The sequence below is a fragment of the Astyanax mexicanus genome, chromosome 8, assembly GCF_023375975.1.
Source record: "Astyanax mexicanus isolate ESR-SI-001 chromosome 8, AstMex3_surface, whole genome shotgun sequence".
Taxonomy (NCBI): domain Eukaryota; kingdom Metazoa; phylum Chordata; class Actinopteri; order Characiformes; family Acestrorhamphidae; genus Astyanax; species Astyanax mexicanus.
The window spans coordinates 3726092-3742839 of NC_064415.1; the positions used below are offsets into that span (position 1 = coordinate 3726092).

General features: G+C 40.4%; 1 protein-coding gene across 1 annotated transcript in view; it reads left to right on the top strand.

Moving 5' to 3' along the window:
• pth1r (parathyroid hormone 1 receptor) overlaps nucleotides 1-16748 on the top strand; it is a 186672-nt gene that overhangs the window by 150428 nt on the left and 19496 nt on the right. The window contains exon 5 of the mRNA XM_022685349.2: nucleotides 1022-1116. Coding sequence (XP_022541070.2) covers nucleotides 1022-1116 — 95 coding nt within the window. The remainder of the gene's footprint in view (nucleotides 1-1021; nucleotides 1117-16748) is intronic.

Genomic DNA, 16748 nt, shown 5'->3' on the forward strand with positions numbered 1-16748 from the left:
AACTGTCTGTCTGTTACTCTGTCTCTCTGTCCACCCATCTATCTATCTGTCTGTCTGTCTTTCTAACCAGTGATGAATATCTGCCTGTTATCCTTCCATCTATCAATTCATTCACCTATTCATCCATCTCTCAATTTCTGTCTGACCATCCATTTATCTATCTATCTGTCCATATATCTAGTCCATCCAACAATCCATTCATCCATTGTCTGGCAATCCATCCATCCATCTGTCTGGTGTGTGTCTGTCTGTGCACCTGCCTGTCTGTCCATCGGTCTATATGTCTGTCTATTTGTCTTTCTAGACTGATGTCTGGCTGTTCAATTTATCTCTCTGTTTGTCTATATTTTATCTTTCCATTTATTCATTTCTTTAACTATACATGCATCTCTTTCTATCAATCTGTCTGTCTGTCTGTTCTTATGTCTGTCTGCCTGTCATCCTTCCATCTATCCATTCATTCACCTATACCTTCATCTGTTTCTATGAATCTCTCTGCCTGGCTGGCTGGCTGTTTCTATCATTCTGTCTTATTTGTCTGTCTGTTTCTTTGTCTATCCATCCAGCTATCTGTCCTCCCATCTGTCTGTCCATCCATATGCCTTTCATAATGATGATCTGTGTAAGCTACATTAAGTGTTCAATGTAAATGCAGGCTGTCTGAGGCTGTCTTCACCTGGCCTTGCCATGAGCACAATGACCAGTGTTCACAATTAATAAAAAAAAAGTTTTATTTTTATCCAATCAGAAATGTGGAACCTAACGACTAAGTAACACGCTGAAGTGGGCGGGGTTTAAACACAACACTAAATGAACCACTTCTGACACCAATCTTTACTGATCTGAACTAATAATTAGAAATCAATACTGTGTTTTTAAAAAATGCTTCAGTTTTACAATGTCAAACATTGCGATATATTGACGATTGATAAGTGCTTCACTCTGCAGTCAGAAAATATCCAGAACTACATTCAGCATACTGTAGTATTGATATATTTTTTTGTGTTGTTCTGACCTGCAGGAGGTGTTTGACAGGCTCTACCTCATCTACACCATCGGATACTCCATCTCCCTCGGCTCGCTGATGGTGGCCGTGGTGATCTTAGGATACTTCCGGTGAGTCTAAATATATGATTAAAATGATTTTTACACCAAATATGACAAAACATATAGTTTACATATATCATTCTGTCATCAGGTTTCAGCTAATTTCCATCATCTTAGTCAGATGCATTAATTTAAAATGTTCTGTAATGTAGATTAATACTAAAATAATCACAAATAAAATAAAAACACATGCATAAAAACGATGAATGGGAAGATGTGCCCAAACATTTGACTTTTAATGTATTTCTGAATCACATTAATTGCAAATAAATTAAATTGTTTTTTAATCTGGTCTAGTTACACTAATAACACACAATTTGTTCTACTGTTCATGCATGTTATTGATTACTGTGTTAATAAATGATCTAATTATTGATTGGAAAAAAAATCAGTTTTACTTAAGGAGATGAAATGGGAAGTGTAGGATTTACAGGTGTTTTACTCATTAAACACAGAAACACATCCTGACTACTGTCTGCTTATAGAAAATATTCTTTATAAAGAAGAGATAACAGTTTTCTCATCACTATATTATCAGGAGTAAATATAAAAAAAGCACCTACAGTAAAAATTGCAGCGTAAAAAACCCAAACCCTGCACATCTAACAACAGTAAAGGTTCAGAAAGCAATAATAAATAAACTAAAATATCTAAAATATCCACAGAAAACACCCGTGAGAGTTAATCCCACAGCTCCTGGCTGCTCTGAGAGACGACAGAAACATAAATTAAGATTAAACTGCCATCTCTGGAGAAACTACAGGCATACAGTGTATTAAAAATAATAATAAAAAGGCAATTCCAGGATTGCCCTATATATATATATACACCTGTTTTAATACCACTGTATTAAACCAGTGTTTTGCTTTTCCCTCCAGAATAAAAACAATAAGACACAGTAAATCGATATAACCTGCTATTTTTTAGCTTGTGCAGGTGTGAGAGCATGTTTACACGTCTCTGTAATCTATGATTTAAGGATTTTGAGGAATCTCAGGATCTCCTCAGGCTGAAGCAGAGAGAGAAGAGCCTCTGGGAAGAAGCTCAGCTCATCTTCTGATAAATTTAAAATGTTCTGCTCTGTTTACTCTGTAAACCAGGAAGCTGTAGCTGCTCTCAGATTAACGCCGGAGGAGAGTTTCTCTATCTATATCTGGTTCTCTATTTCAGTTCCTTTAAAGGTTCCTTCCTCTTGATCTGAACGCGTTTTTATTTATTAACACTTCCTCCACTGCATTGTTCAAAAGAGGCTCAAAGATCAAGCTCTGAAAAAAAAAAAGACGCTGACCTTAGGGCTAGTATGGTGTCCCGTGACTTTTGCCAAGTGACTTTTTATGTTGAAAAAGTCCCTTGTTTGATTACAGGGACAGTTCTAGCCAGACATTGCTGGTCACAGTCATATTTGCATTACATCAAACCGCATTCCAGCTCATGGCTATATTATTTAACCCAAAAAGTTCTTTAAAACAAAGAAAATTTTTATTTTCTATTACAGCCATGTAACATTTTATATTTGAATAAACTAGTTAAATAATTTTAACTCTGTTAGTTCATTTTATAAACTTTCCGTAACTTCCTTTTCAGCCAAAATGCATTATTTATTTTAATATTTGTAATAATCACAAGTATAAAACCTATTAAATAATGTTTGAATAACTCAAAATGAGTTAATATTTTAATGCTAAGTAATTACAATCTTTAAAAGTTTTTTTAGCTTCAATTATTAGTGTTTCATTCCTTAATTGGCCACAGAAAGACAGTATAACTGTGCAATAACACAACTGTGACACTGCAACACTCAGTGCCAACCAGTAACCTTTTTTTAATTTCTTTTATTGGACCAACATAAACGTGCACTTTAAATCAATGGCATGGTTGTTACACTTTTTTTTCAGTGTATTCTGAAAGAGAAAATAATTCCCGCATCTACTCTTATGGTAGCTTCATCAAACAGTATTTGACTGTGTGTGCAGCATGATTTAGGGCATAACAGTTTGTCTTTGCTATCATAACGACGGGAAAAGTACACCTTGCACAGCTCAAAACACGCAAAACACTTTGGAGTACTAATTCTCTTAATTAATCATGGGCGTAATGTAAAATATTACAACCAACTCACTCATCATTCCCTGGAAGAGTCAGGTGAGCTCTGACTTTGGATTGGTGGATTGCTATTTTAACAGCGCAGCTACCTGGACGTGTCCAATGCATCAACATCCACAGAGCAAGCTAAAAAAAAATAGGTAAAAATTGAACCCCTGGGAACACGGTTGTAGTGCTCTTGGAAGTCAGTGTGAAAAGGTTATATTTTAAACCATTTTGAAACGTTTCTATTGAGCCATTCATCAGGAAATTCTGAGTCGGATGAGTTATGATAAAATATTTTTTTATAAAGTTATGGTGGTCGATGTCGTCCCTGGATAGTAGAGACAATCAAAATGTGCTGACAGTATGTCCTGAGGGTCGCTGGATCGAATGCTTAGTAATGCTGCTGTTCCTCCATCAGCAGCCGGAGTCCGAGAGAGAGAGTACAGTTGGTCGTGCTCTCTCTGGGTGGAGACAGTAGGTGGTGTATTAGATGATAGCTGATGTATTGCGGCTCCGTGTGAATTGTGATGCTGCATTGCCGCCATTTAAAAAAAAGAGGCGGATTCTGACAAGTAATAAAAGAGTCCTTGAAAGCTGAAAGGGTAATTATCTCAGCTAGATTTCAGGAGAAAATTGGTTTTAAAAAAAGTGCTCACTGTAAATGTACCTGTTAATGTCGAGGTGCTGGTTTTACAAGCACTGCATCCATTAAGAAGGTAATTTGCTTATTAAAATTTAAAGCATGGTGTAGGGTGCATCGTGATGTAGTGTCCCTTTGCTGCCTCAGGGCCTGGATGCCTTGCGATCGATGAGGGAGCAATGCATTCAAACCTGGATCAAAACAGGAACATGTAAGAGCAGAAGGCTGTGACCTCCAGCTGAAGACATGTTGGGTAATGGAACAAGACAATGACCCCTGGAAATTTAACAATAAATCAATGAAATAATGGTGGAAACGTGAGAAGATGTGATCTGTAATGGTCTGGCCAGAGTCCTGACCTTAACCCTATAGATATACAGACACATCAGACATCTCAGAAATGATCTGATGGATAGAAATACGTCTGCAGGGACGAACCAAAGTCCAAAATATCTCCTCAAGAGAAATCTTATTACCAGTTAGATCAGGGGTGTCCAAACTTTTTTGTGGAGGGCCAGAAGGAGAAATATATTTGAAGTCACGGGCCACAGACTCTGTAATAAAACAAGTAATGAAATATACCACTTTAAATAATACATTTCCCTGATTATTTCATTTACACACCGTTTTACTTGACTTACTATCTTTATCTTTGACAGTGTTGTGTAAACTAAGATTTTTTAAACTGATGTTTCATTTCATGATGTCTCTTAATATTAAACTCCTTAATTACGGCAACTTTTAGACTCTTTGCCCCGTTTTTCTGCGCTAGAAATGCGCACTCTCTCCGCTTTCAGACTCTTTTGCCACTTTTTTCTGCGCTAGAAATGCGCACTCTCTCCGCTTTCAGACTCTTTGCCCCGTTTTTCTGTGCTAGAAATGTGCACTCTCTCCGCTTTTAGACTCTTTGCCCCGTTTTTCTGCGCTAGAAATGCGCACTCTCTCCGCTTTTAGACTCTTTGCCCCGTTTTTCTGCGCTAGAAATGCGCACTCTCTCCGCTTTCAGACTCTTTGCCCTCTTTTTCTGCGCTAGAAATGCGCACTCTCTCCGCTTTTAGACTCTTTGCCCCGTTTTTCTGTGCTAGAAATGCGCACCCTCTCCACTTTCAGACTCTTTGGCCCGTTTTTCTGTGCTAGAAATGCGCACTCTCTCCGCTATTAGACTCTTTGGCCCGTTTTTCTGCGCTAGAAATGCGCACCCTCTCCGCTTTTAGACTCTTTGGCCCGTTTTTCTGCGCTAGAAATGCGCACTCTCTCCGCTTTCAGACTCTTTGCCCCGTTTTTCTGTGCTAGAAATGCGCACTCTCTCCGCTTTTAGACTCTTTGCCCCGTTTTTCTGCGCTAGAAATGCGCACTCTCTCCGCTTTCAGACTCTTTGCCCTCTTTTTCTGCGCTAGAAATGCGCACTCTCTCCGCTTTTAGACTCTTTGCCCCATTTTTCTGTGCTAGAAATGCGCACCCTCTCCACTTTCAGACTCTTTGGCCCGTTTTTCTGTGCTAGAAATGCGCACTCTCTCCGCTATTAGACTCTTTGGCCCGTTTTTCTGCGCTAGAAATGCGCACCCTCTCCGCTTTTAGACTCTTTGGCCCGTTTTTCTGCGCTAGAAATGCGCACCCTCTCCGCTTTTAGACTCTTTGGCCCGTTTTTCTGCGCTAGAAATGTGCATCTTCTCCGCTTTCAGACTCTTTTGCCACTTTTTTCTGCGCTAGAAATGCGCACCCTCTCCGCTTTTAGACTCTTTGCCCCGTTTTTCTGCGCTAGAAATGCGCACTCTCTCCGCTATTAGACTCTTTGGCCCGTTTTTCTGCGCTAGAAATGAACACTCTCTCCGCTTTTAAACTCTTTGGCCCATTTTTCTGCACTAGAAATGCGCACCCTTTTGGCCCGTTTCTGACACCTAGCGTTCAAGCTTTGAATCTCACATTATGAAAATCTGCTTAACAGCGGGCCAACTTTCATTCTGTTTCTAAAATACCTCGCGGGCCGCTCCAAAAAAGGAAACGGGACGCAAATGACCCGCGGACCGTAGTTTGGACACCCCTGATTTAGAGGAAAAGTTTAGTGCAGGCGATGATGCTAAAGAAGGATCTATAGCATATGATATTTAGGATTGAAGAGTTCACCAGCGTTAAAAAAAAAACACTACTTTGATTGGTCTATTAAAAGTGCCCCAAAGATGCAACTGAATATCTAATAAATTCTACTGAACTCTAAATATGATTCTCTTTTACAACTTTTACAGAATGAATGAGTGTGAACGAGCAGCTCAGTTTCCTCTGCTGAGAAGCGTTTGTTGAACACGTCCAGGTAGCTGCACTGTTAAAATAGCAATCCGCCAAAGTCAGAGCTCACCTGACTCTTAAAGGGAATGATGAGAAAGTGACGCTCTGATTGGTTTATTTCACATAACACCCAAAATTGCCACATTCATGATTAATTTAGAGAGTTAGTACACATGCCTTTGCATATTTTGAGCTGTCAAAGTGTACTTTTCCTGATGTTACGAAAGCAAAGTCACACTGACACGCCCCAAATCAATATGAACGCTGCATGGTTGATGGCTTGATTAGATTAAGTGTGTCTATAATTGTAAAGTAAATCAGGCAGAATACACAAATCCACATACAGTACCAGTCAAAAGTTTGGACACACCTTTCACCAAATTCAACCAGAATATATTTTATATTTTAGATTCTTAGATGATCAGTTTTTGCAAATCTCTGCTGGATTTTCTCAGTCAGCTTTATGAGGTAGAGTCATCTGGAATTCAGGCTTTCAGTTAACAGCTGTGCTGAACTCATCAAGAGTTAATTACTTGAACTTCTTGTCTCTTAATAAAGTGTTTGAGAGCATCAGTTAAAGTAAAGTAGTGAAGAGGTAGAGTTACAGGTATACAGTGAATAGTGAATATTTGAATAATGTTCTAATCCAGGTTATGAAAAGCAAGAACTACTTGCTTCTTATAAGTAAAGAAAAAATACTTTAAGAAGAAATACAGGTCAGTCAATCCGAAAAGAAGATTAAGTTAAATCAAAGACCATCGGAAACATTATAATGATGAAACTGGCACTCATCAGGACCGCCCCAGGAAAGGAAGAATGAGAGTTGCCTCTTAGTATGTTTGAGAGCATCAGTTGTGAAGTTTTCTATGAATCTGGTATCTATAAAGCATTATAAGTACATTCATGAAGCTTTATAAACCATTCATAATGCAGTCTGTGAAAAGCGCTTATGAAGCTTTTGGTTTAATTTGTTATATATATGCCTTTGGTAATGTGGAATAAGTCATCACTTTACCTGCCTACCTAAGTCTGTGAAAAGTGCTTATAAGTGATCATTAGATGTTATGTGCATTTACAGAACAGTTTTCATTATTACATATAGCAGTTGGAGGGAAGGCATGGCTGTGGATCTTGATGAAGCATTATGTGAGTGAACTCAGCATCTATTAAGCTTTATGAAGCAGGTCTCACCAATAATGTAAAGAACAGTAATCGCCAACATATCATATATAAAGCTTTATGTTGTGGAGATTATAAACAGTTATGTGTAGTTAGAAAGGCTTATGTCAAGTGTTATAAAGCTGTATGAATGCATCTATAATACTTTATAGATACCTGAGTCATAGAAAGTGTTACCAAACACAAATTTGTACATGGTGTACATTTCTTTCACTAGGTAATCGCTCCACTAGCATTAGTGAACACTAGTGAACTGTGTATGTAGGGGTTAAGTAGCTCCTTCTCCTGCAGAAGACTGGACTCTTTGCTGAGTCAGATGAAGGTAAGATCGTTCAGGCTGATAGTGGTGATTTGAGGCGCTGTTGTGCTCAGTAGCTCCATTTACGCGGTTAATTAATGCGCTGTGGTTATTTATCCGGCGCCGTGTTTAAATGAAGGCCCGGGAGCGTGCTGGACCGAGCTGCTGACAGCCGGACCGAGCCTGGCCCGACTCCAGATCTGTCAGCGCCGGCCCAAGAGTGTCCGGACAGCACCAGCCCTGCTGCCGCTCAGCCTTCTAGAGTCTTTTATACACACTGAGAGTCAGCAGAGCGTCCGAGGGGTCCGGGAGGGGTCTCAGCACATTAACACCCGCCTTTAATAACACAACACATTTCCTGATACATTACTGCGTCTGAATGCAGCATAAACTGAGAGAGGGGGAGTGCAGGAATGAGAGTAATTTTAAAGCATTTTGGTACGTTTCTATTGGACCATTCATCATAAAATTCTGAGTCAGAAAAGTTCTGGCGACAGATGAGTCAAGGTAGATGTCTTCCCTGGACAGTAGAGCCACTCAAAATGTGCTGACAGCATTTCCTGAGGGTCGCCAGTTCGAATGCTGAGTCATGCTGCTGTTCCTCCATCAGCAGCCGGAGTCCGAGAGAGAGAGAGAGAGAGAGAGAGAGAGAGAGAGAGTAAGTACAGTTGCTTATGCTCTCTCTGGGTGGATACAGTAGGTGGCCCTCTGTTAGCTGAGGTATCAGCTGAGGTACCATGTAAACGGTGATGCTGCATTGGCACCATTTTGAAAAGAGGCGGAGTTTAACTTTGCATGTATCGAAGGAGTCCTAGCGAGTGTAAAGGGTAATTGTCTCAGCTAGATACAGTTGCAAGAAAAACTATGTGAATCCTTTGGGATTCTACTTGGATTTCTGCATAAATTGATCATTAATTGTGTTCTGATCTTCATCTACGTCACAACAATAGACAAACACAGTCTGATTAAACTAAAACCACACAAAAATATATGTTTGCATGTTTTTATTGAACTTTCTCCACTTGTAGAGCGTCTGTCTTACCGTGAACACATGAACATCAAGCAGCAATGCTTCTTAAGAACAGCAAACTCAAAACTGCTGTGTTTTTTTTTTTATAGGGCAGGGCAGCTTTAACCATCACATCCAATCACATCTCATCACATCCTGACTCCAATTAGCTCTTAGAAAAGTCATTAGCTCTAGAGATTCACATACTTTCCCCCCTCACTGTGAATGTTAACATGTTGTGTTTAATAAAACCAAGCAAACATATAATTGTTTGTGTGGTATTAGTTTAAGCAGACTGTGTTTGTCTATTGTTGTGACGTAGATGAAGATCAGAACACATTTAATGACCAATTTATGCAGAAATCCAAATATAATCCCAAAGAGTTCACATACTTTTACTTGCAACTGTGTACAGCTCTGGAACAAAATAAGAGCACCTAAAAATGACGAGTTTCTTTGATTTTATCAAATTTAAAAACTCTGGAATATAATCAAGAGGAAGATGGATGATCACAAACCATCAAACCACCAAACTGAACTGCTTGAATTTTTGCACCAGGAGTAAAGCAGCATAAAGTTATCCAAAAGCAGTGTGTAAGACTGGTGGAGGAGAACATGATGCCAAGATGCATGAACACCAGGGTTATTCCACCAAATATTGATTATTTCTGAACTCTTAAAACTTTATGAATGTGAACTTGTTTTCTTTGCATTATTTGAGGTATGAAAGCTCTGCTATTTTTTATTTTTATTTTAGCCATTTCTTATTTTCTCTTTAAATGACTATTTTTATTTGGAATTTGGGAGTTATTCTATAAACTACGGACAACATTTCTCCCAAATTCCAAATAAAAATAGCTATTTATTTATTTTATAATCTAGTAATGATCAGTATTATGTATGTTATTGTAGAGATTGTAGAGATGATTAGAGTAGTGGTTTTTACAGTATATTCAGCGCTGAGCTCTAAATTCACTGCGTTTGATCAATAGTCCGGAGAGGTCAGACACCAGCGGCGTAGCGAGGCTGTGGACGGGTTTCACTCTCTCGTTCCTGCGGGAGACGGATATAAAAACAGAGGGATGATTAGCAGAGTGGTGGTGGTTCTGCTGGATCATGGACTGAACAGCTGAACTGTGTGTTGGGGCCTCGGGGCCCCAGGCTCGGCGCTAACCTGATTAATTAGGACAGAAGCAGGACACTGGGAGTACACGGTTCTGCGGTTTGGCTGCAGGACGAGTGCGGGGGGAGGGGCGGTGGTTGTAGTGTAACAGGTAGGGTGTGGAGAATGTGCCGCAGGATGTGGGTGCAGGGGGTGTAGTGCATAGACTGTATATAAGTATGGACAGAACGACAGGTGTTAAAAAGTAAAGCCACTACGTCTCTTACGCCCTCTGGTGGCTGGCTCCAGTACAACTTTTAACCCCGCCTCTTTTCATTCAACAAAATGAGAGATAATGGAATATATAATATAAAATTACGTTTTTTTGGAAGTTGGATTCTGTGCATTCTGCAAGCCCCGTCTAGTGTTAATAAATAACCCACAATGTTTTTATTTACAGTTAACACGTTTTATAGGAGTTATCCCGTGATATTTAAAGGGATGTGGCAATGTGGTGTTGATTGACAGGTCGCCCGAGAGCGTGAATGCACACCACCACTGTGGCTCAGTCTCGGAGCTCACTGTCAGATATTCCTGATATTCAAATTTTACTGTTAAAATGACTATCTGAAGTAAAGCAGTGGCTTGTTCAGCAGTTAAAGCTCCACTAGGTAGGATTGAGATTTTGTGCTCGTGGGCTCCCCCTACAGTTGTAGAGTGTAATAAATGTTTCAGGCGGATTAGTTTCTCTTTCTCGTTTTCTGGCTTTCACAGACATATTCGGTCTCTTTCCAGCTTCTGCCAGAGTGTCTGTATGTTAGTTTGTAAAGAATGAACCAGTAGTCCTTGTAGAACTGTTAGAACTAAAGGTCGGAAAGCAGGTCGCAGTTCTCGCGGAGGAGCGTTGGTCGCGGCCGCCTCGGAGAACTTACAGAGTCTGGTTTGAGCTCAGAGGAGCTCCGGCACAGACACGAGAGCACCGCTATTCCTCCTATTACACCTCAATGCAGCGCTGCAGTGAGTTTCAAGCTGTAATTTTACTTCTTTAAAAAGATAAAAAATCAAGGAAATCCTACCTAGTGCTGCTTTAACTGTTGTAACAGAACCTCAGGGAAACGTTCTCTGCAGTTTTTTCAGTAAGTGGATAATTTCCCTCCATTAATTCATTAGTATTCATACTTTGTTGTACTTCTCCCTAATTTTAGTATGTAGGTTAGGTTTTTAACCTAGCGTTAGCTACTTAACGCTATAGCTAACTATTTAACTAGGTTAGCCAACTCAGGTTTGCAAAGTTAAGTAACTTCTTTGGTGAAAATGATGGTAAAATGCAAAGAGTAATTGCCACGCCAGTTCTCTACTGCGCAAGCACACACTCTAAAAAGTGATTTTGTGTTTTAGTCAGAGGAACTAATATTGTTAAGTTGAGTGAAATTACCGACCAAAATAACTCAATAAAGTAAACTTTAAAATGTTTGTTGAGCCAATGAAAAAATGTGATTTATCAATATTTTTTTTGTGTAAAAAACACAAAAACAATCACTTGCTCAACAGGAATATTGTAGTTCTTTTAACATGAAGATTGTAATAGCTTGAACCAAATAATCAGATCTATGTCAACAAGCAAATATAAGTTGGCTAAATAGATTACATTACATTACATTACATTACATTACATTACATTACATTACATTACATTTGGCAGACGCTTTTGTCCAAAGCGACTTACAATAGTCAAGTACAATGTAAAATAAGTTTAAAGGTAAAACAACTTTGGATAGGGATAAAAGGAGGACAAAGGGGAGTAATAGGATAGAGGAGTGAAGGAGAGGAAGAAGGAAATGAGGTTAGAATTAGTTAGTGTGTTAGAGGTGTTAAGAGATTAAGAGCTCTTTGAAGAGCTCTGTCTTCAGGAGTTTATTAAAGATAGCGAGAGATTCTCCTGATCTGGTAGTGGAAGGTAGTTTGTTCCACCATTGGGGAACTCTGTATGAGAACAGTCTGGATTGTTCTTTGCTTTGTGTGAATGTTTGGCAAAGCGAGGCGACGTTCATTGGAGGAGCGCAGCGGCCGGGAGGTAGCGTAAGCCTTCAGGAGTGAGTGCAGGTAGGAAGGAGCTGTTCTGTCATCACCTTGTAGGCGATTGTAAGAGCTTTGAATTTGATGCGAGCATCAACTGGTAGCCAATGGAGCTCAATGAGCAGCGGGGTGACATGTGCCCGTTTTGGCTGGTTGAAGACCAAACGTGCTGCTGCGTTCTGGATCATCTGGAGTGGTTTTACTACACAGGCCGGGAGGCCAGTTAGCAGGGCATTGCAGTAGTCGAGGCGTGAGATGACGACCGCTTGCACCAGGAGTTGGGTGGCCTGTTGCGTCAGGAACGGTCTAATTTTTCGGATGTTACAGAGCGCAAAGCGGCAGGACCGAGCAACTGAGGCCACATGGTGCGTGAAGGAGAGTTGGTCATCAACCAGAACACCCAGGTTCCTAGCAACCTTTGTCGGTGATAGATACATCTCTATTAAATAGATACATCTCTATTAAAATGACAGACAGCACAGCTGTTGGCTGAACTCAAAAATCTTGATGCATCATGTTGCCGTACAATTTTGAGTTTTGCCGTACGTAATACAAGTGAATGGGGACGTCCTGTCCATAATTATATGCAGTCTAGGGTGTAGTGTAACAGGTATGGTGTAGAAAATGTGCCGCAGTTATACCCACTTGCATCATGCTCCCACTTTTTTTTTTTTATTTATATTTTTTATTTCTGCTTCTCTATTTGTGGAGCCACTCGTCTTTTTTAATGAGATGCATAAATAAACACAGCTCTCGCCCCGGTTGATTGATGGCGTCCGAACTTCTGTAAACTCTTGCTGCAGTCTGGAGGAAGAGAGCAGCACAAACAGCTGGATTTACAGAGACGGAAACTGTAAGACTGTAGAGAAAAATTACTACAACCTGCTACAACCCCGTATGATGACGGGGGGCATCATGAGGGTCCGGGGGAGGGGGGGATGACACCTGTAGAGTGCAATAGCACCTGTAGAGATGAGCGATGCTGTGTTTGTTTATGGTTCTGTGGGGAATTCTCCTCTACACCATTAATAAACATCTCTCTATATAAAACTACTAACATTTATTTGATATTTAATAAGTAGTAATAATTTTAATTGTAATTATATGTAATTGACATACAGTACTGTGCAAAAGTTTTAGGCAGCAAAGCAAATTACAATAAATCATTTATCTCAATAATTCGAGTTTTTTTTACCTGAAAAATACATATGATTTAGACCAGGGATGTCCAAACTTTTTTTGTTGGGGGCCAGAAGTAGAAATATATTTGAAGTCACGGGCCACAGACTCTGTAATAAAACAAATAATGAAATATACCACTTTAAATGGTATGTGACTGAAGCGTTGAAAACTGCCAGAGCTGCAGGTCAGTCCTCAGTGCTCATTCTGCTGGACCTCTCGGCCGCATTTGACACAGTCAACCATGACTTCCTCCTAACTATATTCTCAAACATGGGGATCGCAGACAATGTGCTGTCATGGTTCAGATCGTACCTCACTGGGCGCTCGTTCAAGGTGTCGTGGCAAGGACAGCTGTCCTCAGCCCGCTCCTTATCCACTGGGGTTCCCCAAGGTTCGGTACTGGGACCCCTTCTCTTCTCCATATACACCACCTCTCTTGGTCAGGTTATCCGCTCACACGGATTTTCCTACCATTGCTTTGCTGATGACACCCAGCTATACCTGTCGTTCTCACCTGAAGATCACTCAATCTCTGCACGGATATCGCAGTGTCTCTCTGACATATCCTCATGGATGAGGGAGCATCACCTTCAATTAAATTTCTCAAAGACTGAACTTCTGGTTATACCAGCAAAACCATCTTTTCAACACAAATTCTCTATAAGTATCGACTCTCTCTCTCTCTCACCGACAAAGGTTGCTAGGAACCTGGGTGTTCTGGTTGATGACCAACTCTCCTTCACGCACCATGTGGCCTCAGTTGCTCGGTCCTGCCGCTTTGCGCTCTATAACATCCGAAAAATTAGACCGTTCTTGACGCAACAGGCCACCCAACTCCTGGTACAAGCAGTCGTCATCTCACGCCTCGACTACTGCAATGCCCTGCTAACTGGCCTCCCGGCCTGTGTAGTAAAACCACTCCAGATGATCCAGAACGCAGCAGCACGTCTGGTCTTCAACCAGCCAAAACGGGCACATGTCACCCCGCTGCTCATTGAGCTCCATTGGCTACCAGTTGATGCTCGCATCAAATTCAAAGCTCTTACAATCGCCTACAAGGTGATGACAGAACAGGCTCCTTCCTACCTGCACTCACTCCTGAAGGCTTACGCTACCTCCCGGCCGCTGCGCTCCTCCAGTGAACGTCGCCTCACTTTGCCAAACACTCACACAAAGCAATCCAGACTGTTCTCATACAGAGTTCCCCAATGGTGGAACAAACTACCTTCTACTACCAGATCAGGAGAATCTCTCACTATCTTTAATAAACTCCTGAAGACAGAGCTCTTCAAAGAGCACTTACTCTCCTAACACCTCTAACTAACTACCTTCTACTACCAGATCAGGAGAATCTCTCACTATCTTTAATAAACTCCTGAAGACAGAGCTCTACAAAGAGAACTTACTCTCTTAACACCTCTAACACACTAACTACTTCTAACCTCATTTCCTTCTTCCCCTCCTTCACTCCTCTATCCTATTATTCCCCTTTGTCCTCCTTTTATCCCTATCCAAAGATGTTTTACCTTTAAACTTATTTTACATTGTACTTGACTATTGTAAGTCGCTTTGGACAAAAGCGTCTGCCAAATGAAATGTAATGTAATGTAATGTAAATAATACTTTTTTCCTGATTACTTTCATTTACACACCATTTTACTTGACTTACAATCTTTATCTTTGACAGTGTTGTGTAAACTAAGATTTTTCAAATTGATGTTTAATTTCATGATGTCTCTTAATATTAAACTCCTTAATTACGGCAACTTTTAGACTCTTTGGTCCGTTTTTCTGCTCTACAACTGCGCACTCTCTCCGCTTTTAGACTCTTTGGCCCGTTTTTCTGCGCTAGAAATGCGCACTCTCTCCGCTTTTAGACTCTTTGGCTCGTTTTTCTGCGCTAGAACTGCGCACCCTCTCCGCTTTTAGACTCTTTGGCCCGTTTTTCTGCGCTAGAAATGCGCACTCTCTCCGCTTTTAGACTCTTTTATCCCGTTTCTGACACCTAGCGTTCAAACTTTGAATCTCACATTATAAAAACCTGCTTAACAGCGGGCCAACTTTCATTCTATTTCTACAATACCTCGCGGGCCGCTCCAAAAAAGGAAACGAGCCACAAATGGCCGCAGGCGGTAGATTGGACACCCCTGATTTAGACGTTTTAGACAAAGTCAATATAAGAAACACTGAGCTGTTTCTGGTTTGAGGTTGTGACGTGTTTTAGTGTTTTAGTGTTTTACAGGGGTTTAAACCTGTGCGGAGTATCGTATGCTAACGCAATGCTAACCAGTGTTAGCAGAAATATCATAGTTGCCGTTTTTAGCCAGAAGAGGCTGTTTTTTTCTCCAGATTCTCGGTTGAGTCTGGAGATGTTGGTGTGAGGTTCTCTCAGTGGGCTCTTGGGTAACTGGGCGGGGTCAGTATGGGCAGCACATGCTCGCAATTTTGTTTTTACAGCTCACAGTTTAAGCCCTGCGTTTTTCTTCTCTTTTTTTCAATATTTGTGTTTTTCAAGCCCTCTAAATCCAAAGAATGTGTAGCGGTGTGAGACGGCTTCATCTGGCTCTAATTAGGAGCCGGATTGTTCTTGTAGGCGTCGAGGAATGAGGTGTTAGTGATTCTGCACCGGCCCGGTTCAACCAAATTAACCTCATCCTGCCCCCGGTGCTCAAATACGGCTCTTTATCAATATTGATGTTCGTTGCTATTTTATATCTATATATATTATATTTTAGTTGCTGTCCAATGAAAATCAAGTGTCCCCATTTTAGTTTACTACATAATTTAAACAGACAAACTCTCCTTAACACTGTGCTAAAATGCCTTGATAAAAGGACCAATAGAAATACTTCAAAATGACCTGAAATAAACTCTTTTTACATTGACTTCCATTGAAAGTTTAGAAGGGTTTTTTTCTCTTCTGTAAAGTTGCTGTTTTGGAGATACATGTTTTTCATTGGACAGCCACAATATACACTTTTCACCTCTATCAATAGATGCACCTGAAAGGAAGGGTGGGATTGTAAAGATATCAGTGATCAGAAGGAAGATAAAACTTACGAATAAGAATAAAAGATTATAAATTTAGATTGATAAGTGAAACTCTTGGTCATATTAATTGAGTAGTGTATAATGCATGTGTAACAGATGTGTAACGCTGCAAGATACCAGACGACTCAGCATGTAGAGAGTTGTAGAGGTTCCTAATGTTCCACCTGTGATAATCCATCCCATAATAACTCCAATATTCTCTATACACAGTACCTGCAGTTTGTACAGTAGTGGACACCACTGCTGTCTTTGTTGATGTTAATATGGTATAAAGAGCAGTTATCGTATTGGTCTGCATGCATGTAGTTCTGCATCGTACAGCCATCTGCTAATGGTGCTGGCACTGACTGCAGGACCCATAAAGGGCGTCACTGCTTTCATGAGTGTTTAAAAACAGCAATTTGAGAAGTTGGAGGCAGTGATGTCAGTAAAGCATTACTGAGTAATCCGATTAAATTTACTTATCCAAGCCATTTTTTCACATGTTCCATGTTCAGTTTTCTGCTCAGTTTTCTCATATCTAATTAAATTCTGCATCCTTTATTCATGCTTTATTGTGAAATATGTTAATTAAATAATTATCTACCTACCTACCTACCCATCTGCCTACCTACCCATCTACCTACCTACCTGTCTACCTACCTACCTACCTGTCTACCTACCTACACATCTACCTACCTGCCTACCTGTCTACCTACCTGCCTACCTACCTACCATCTACCTACCTACCCAT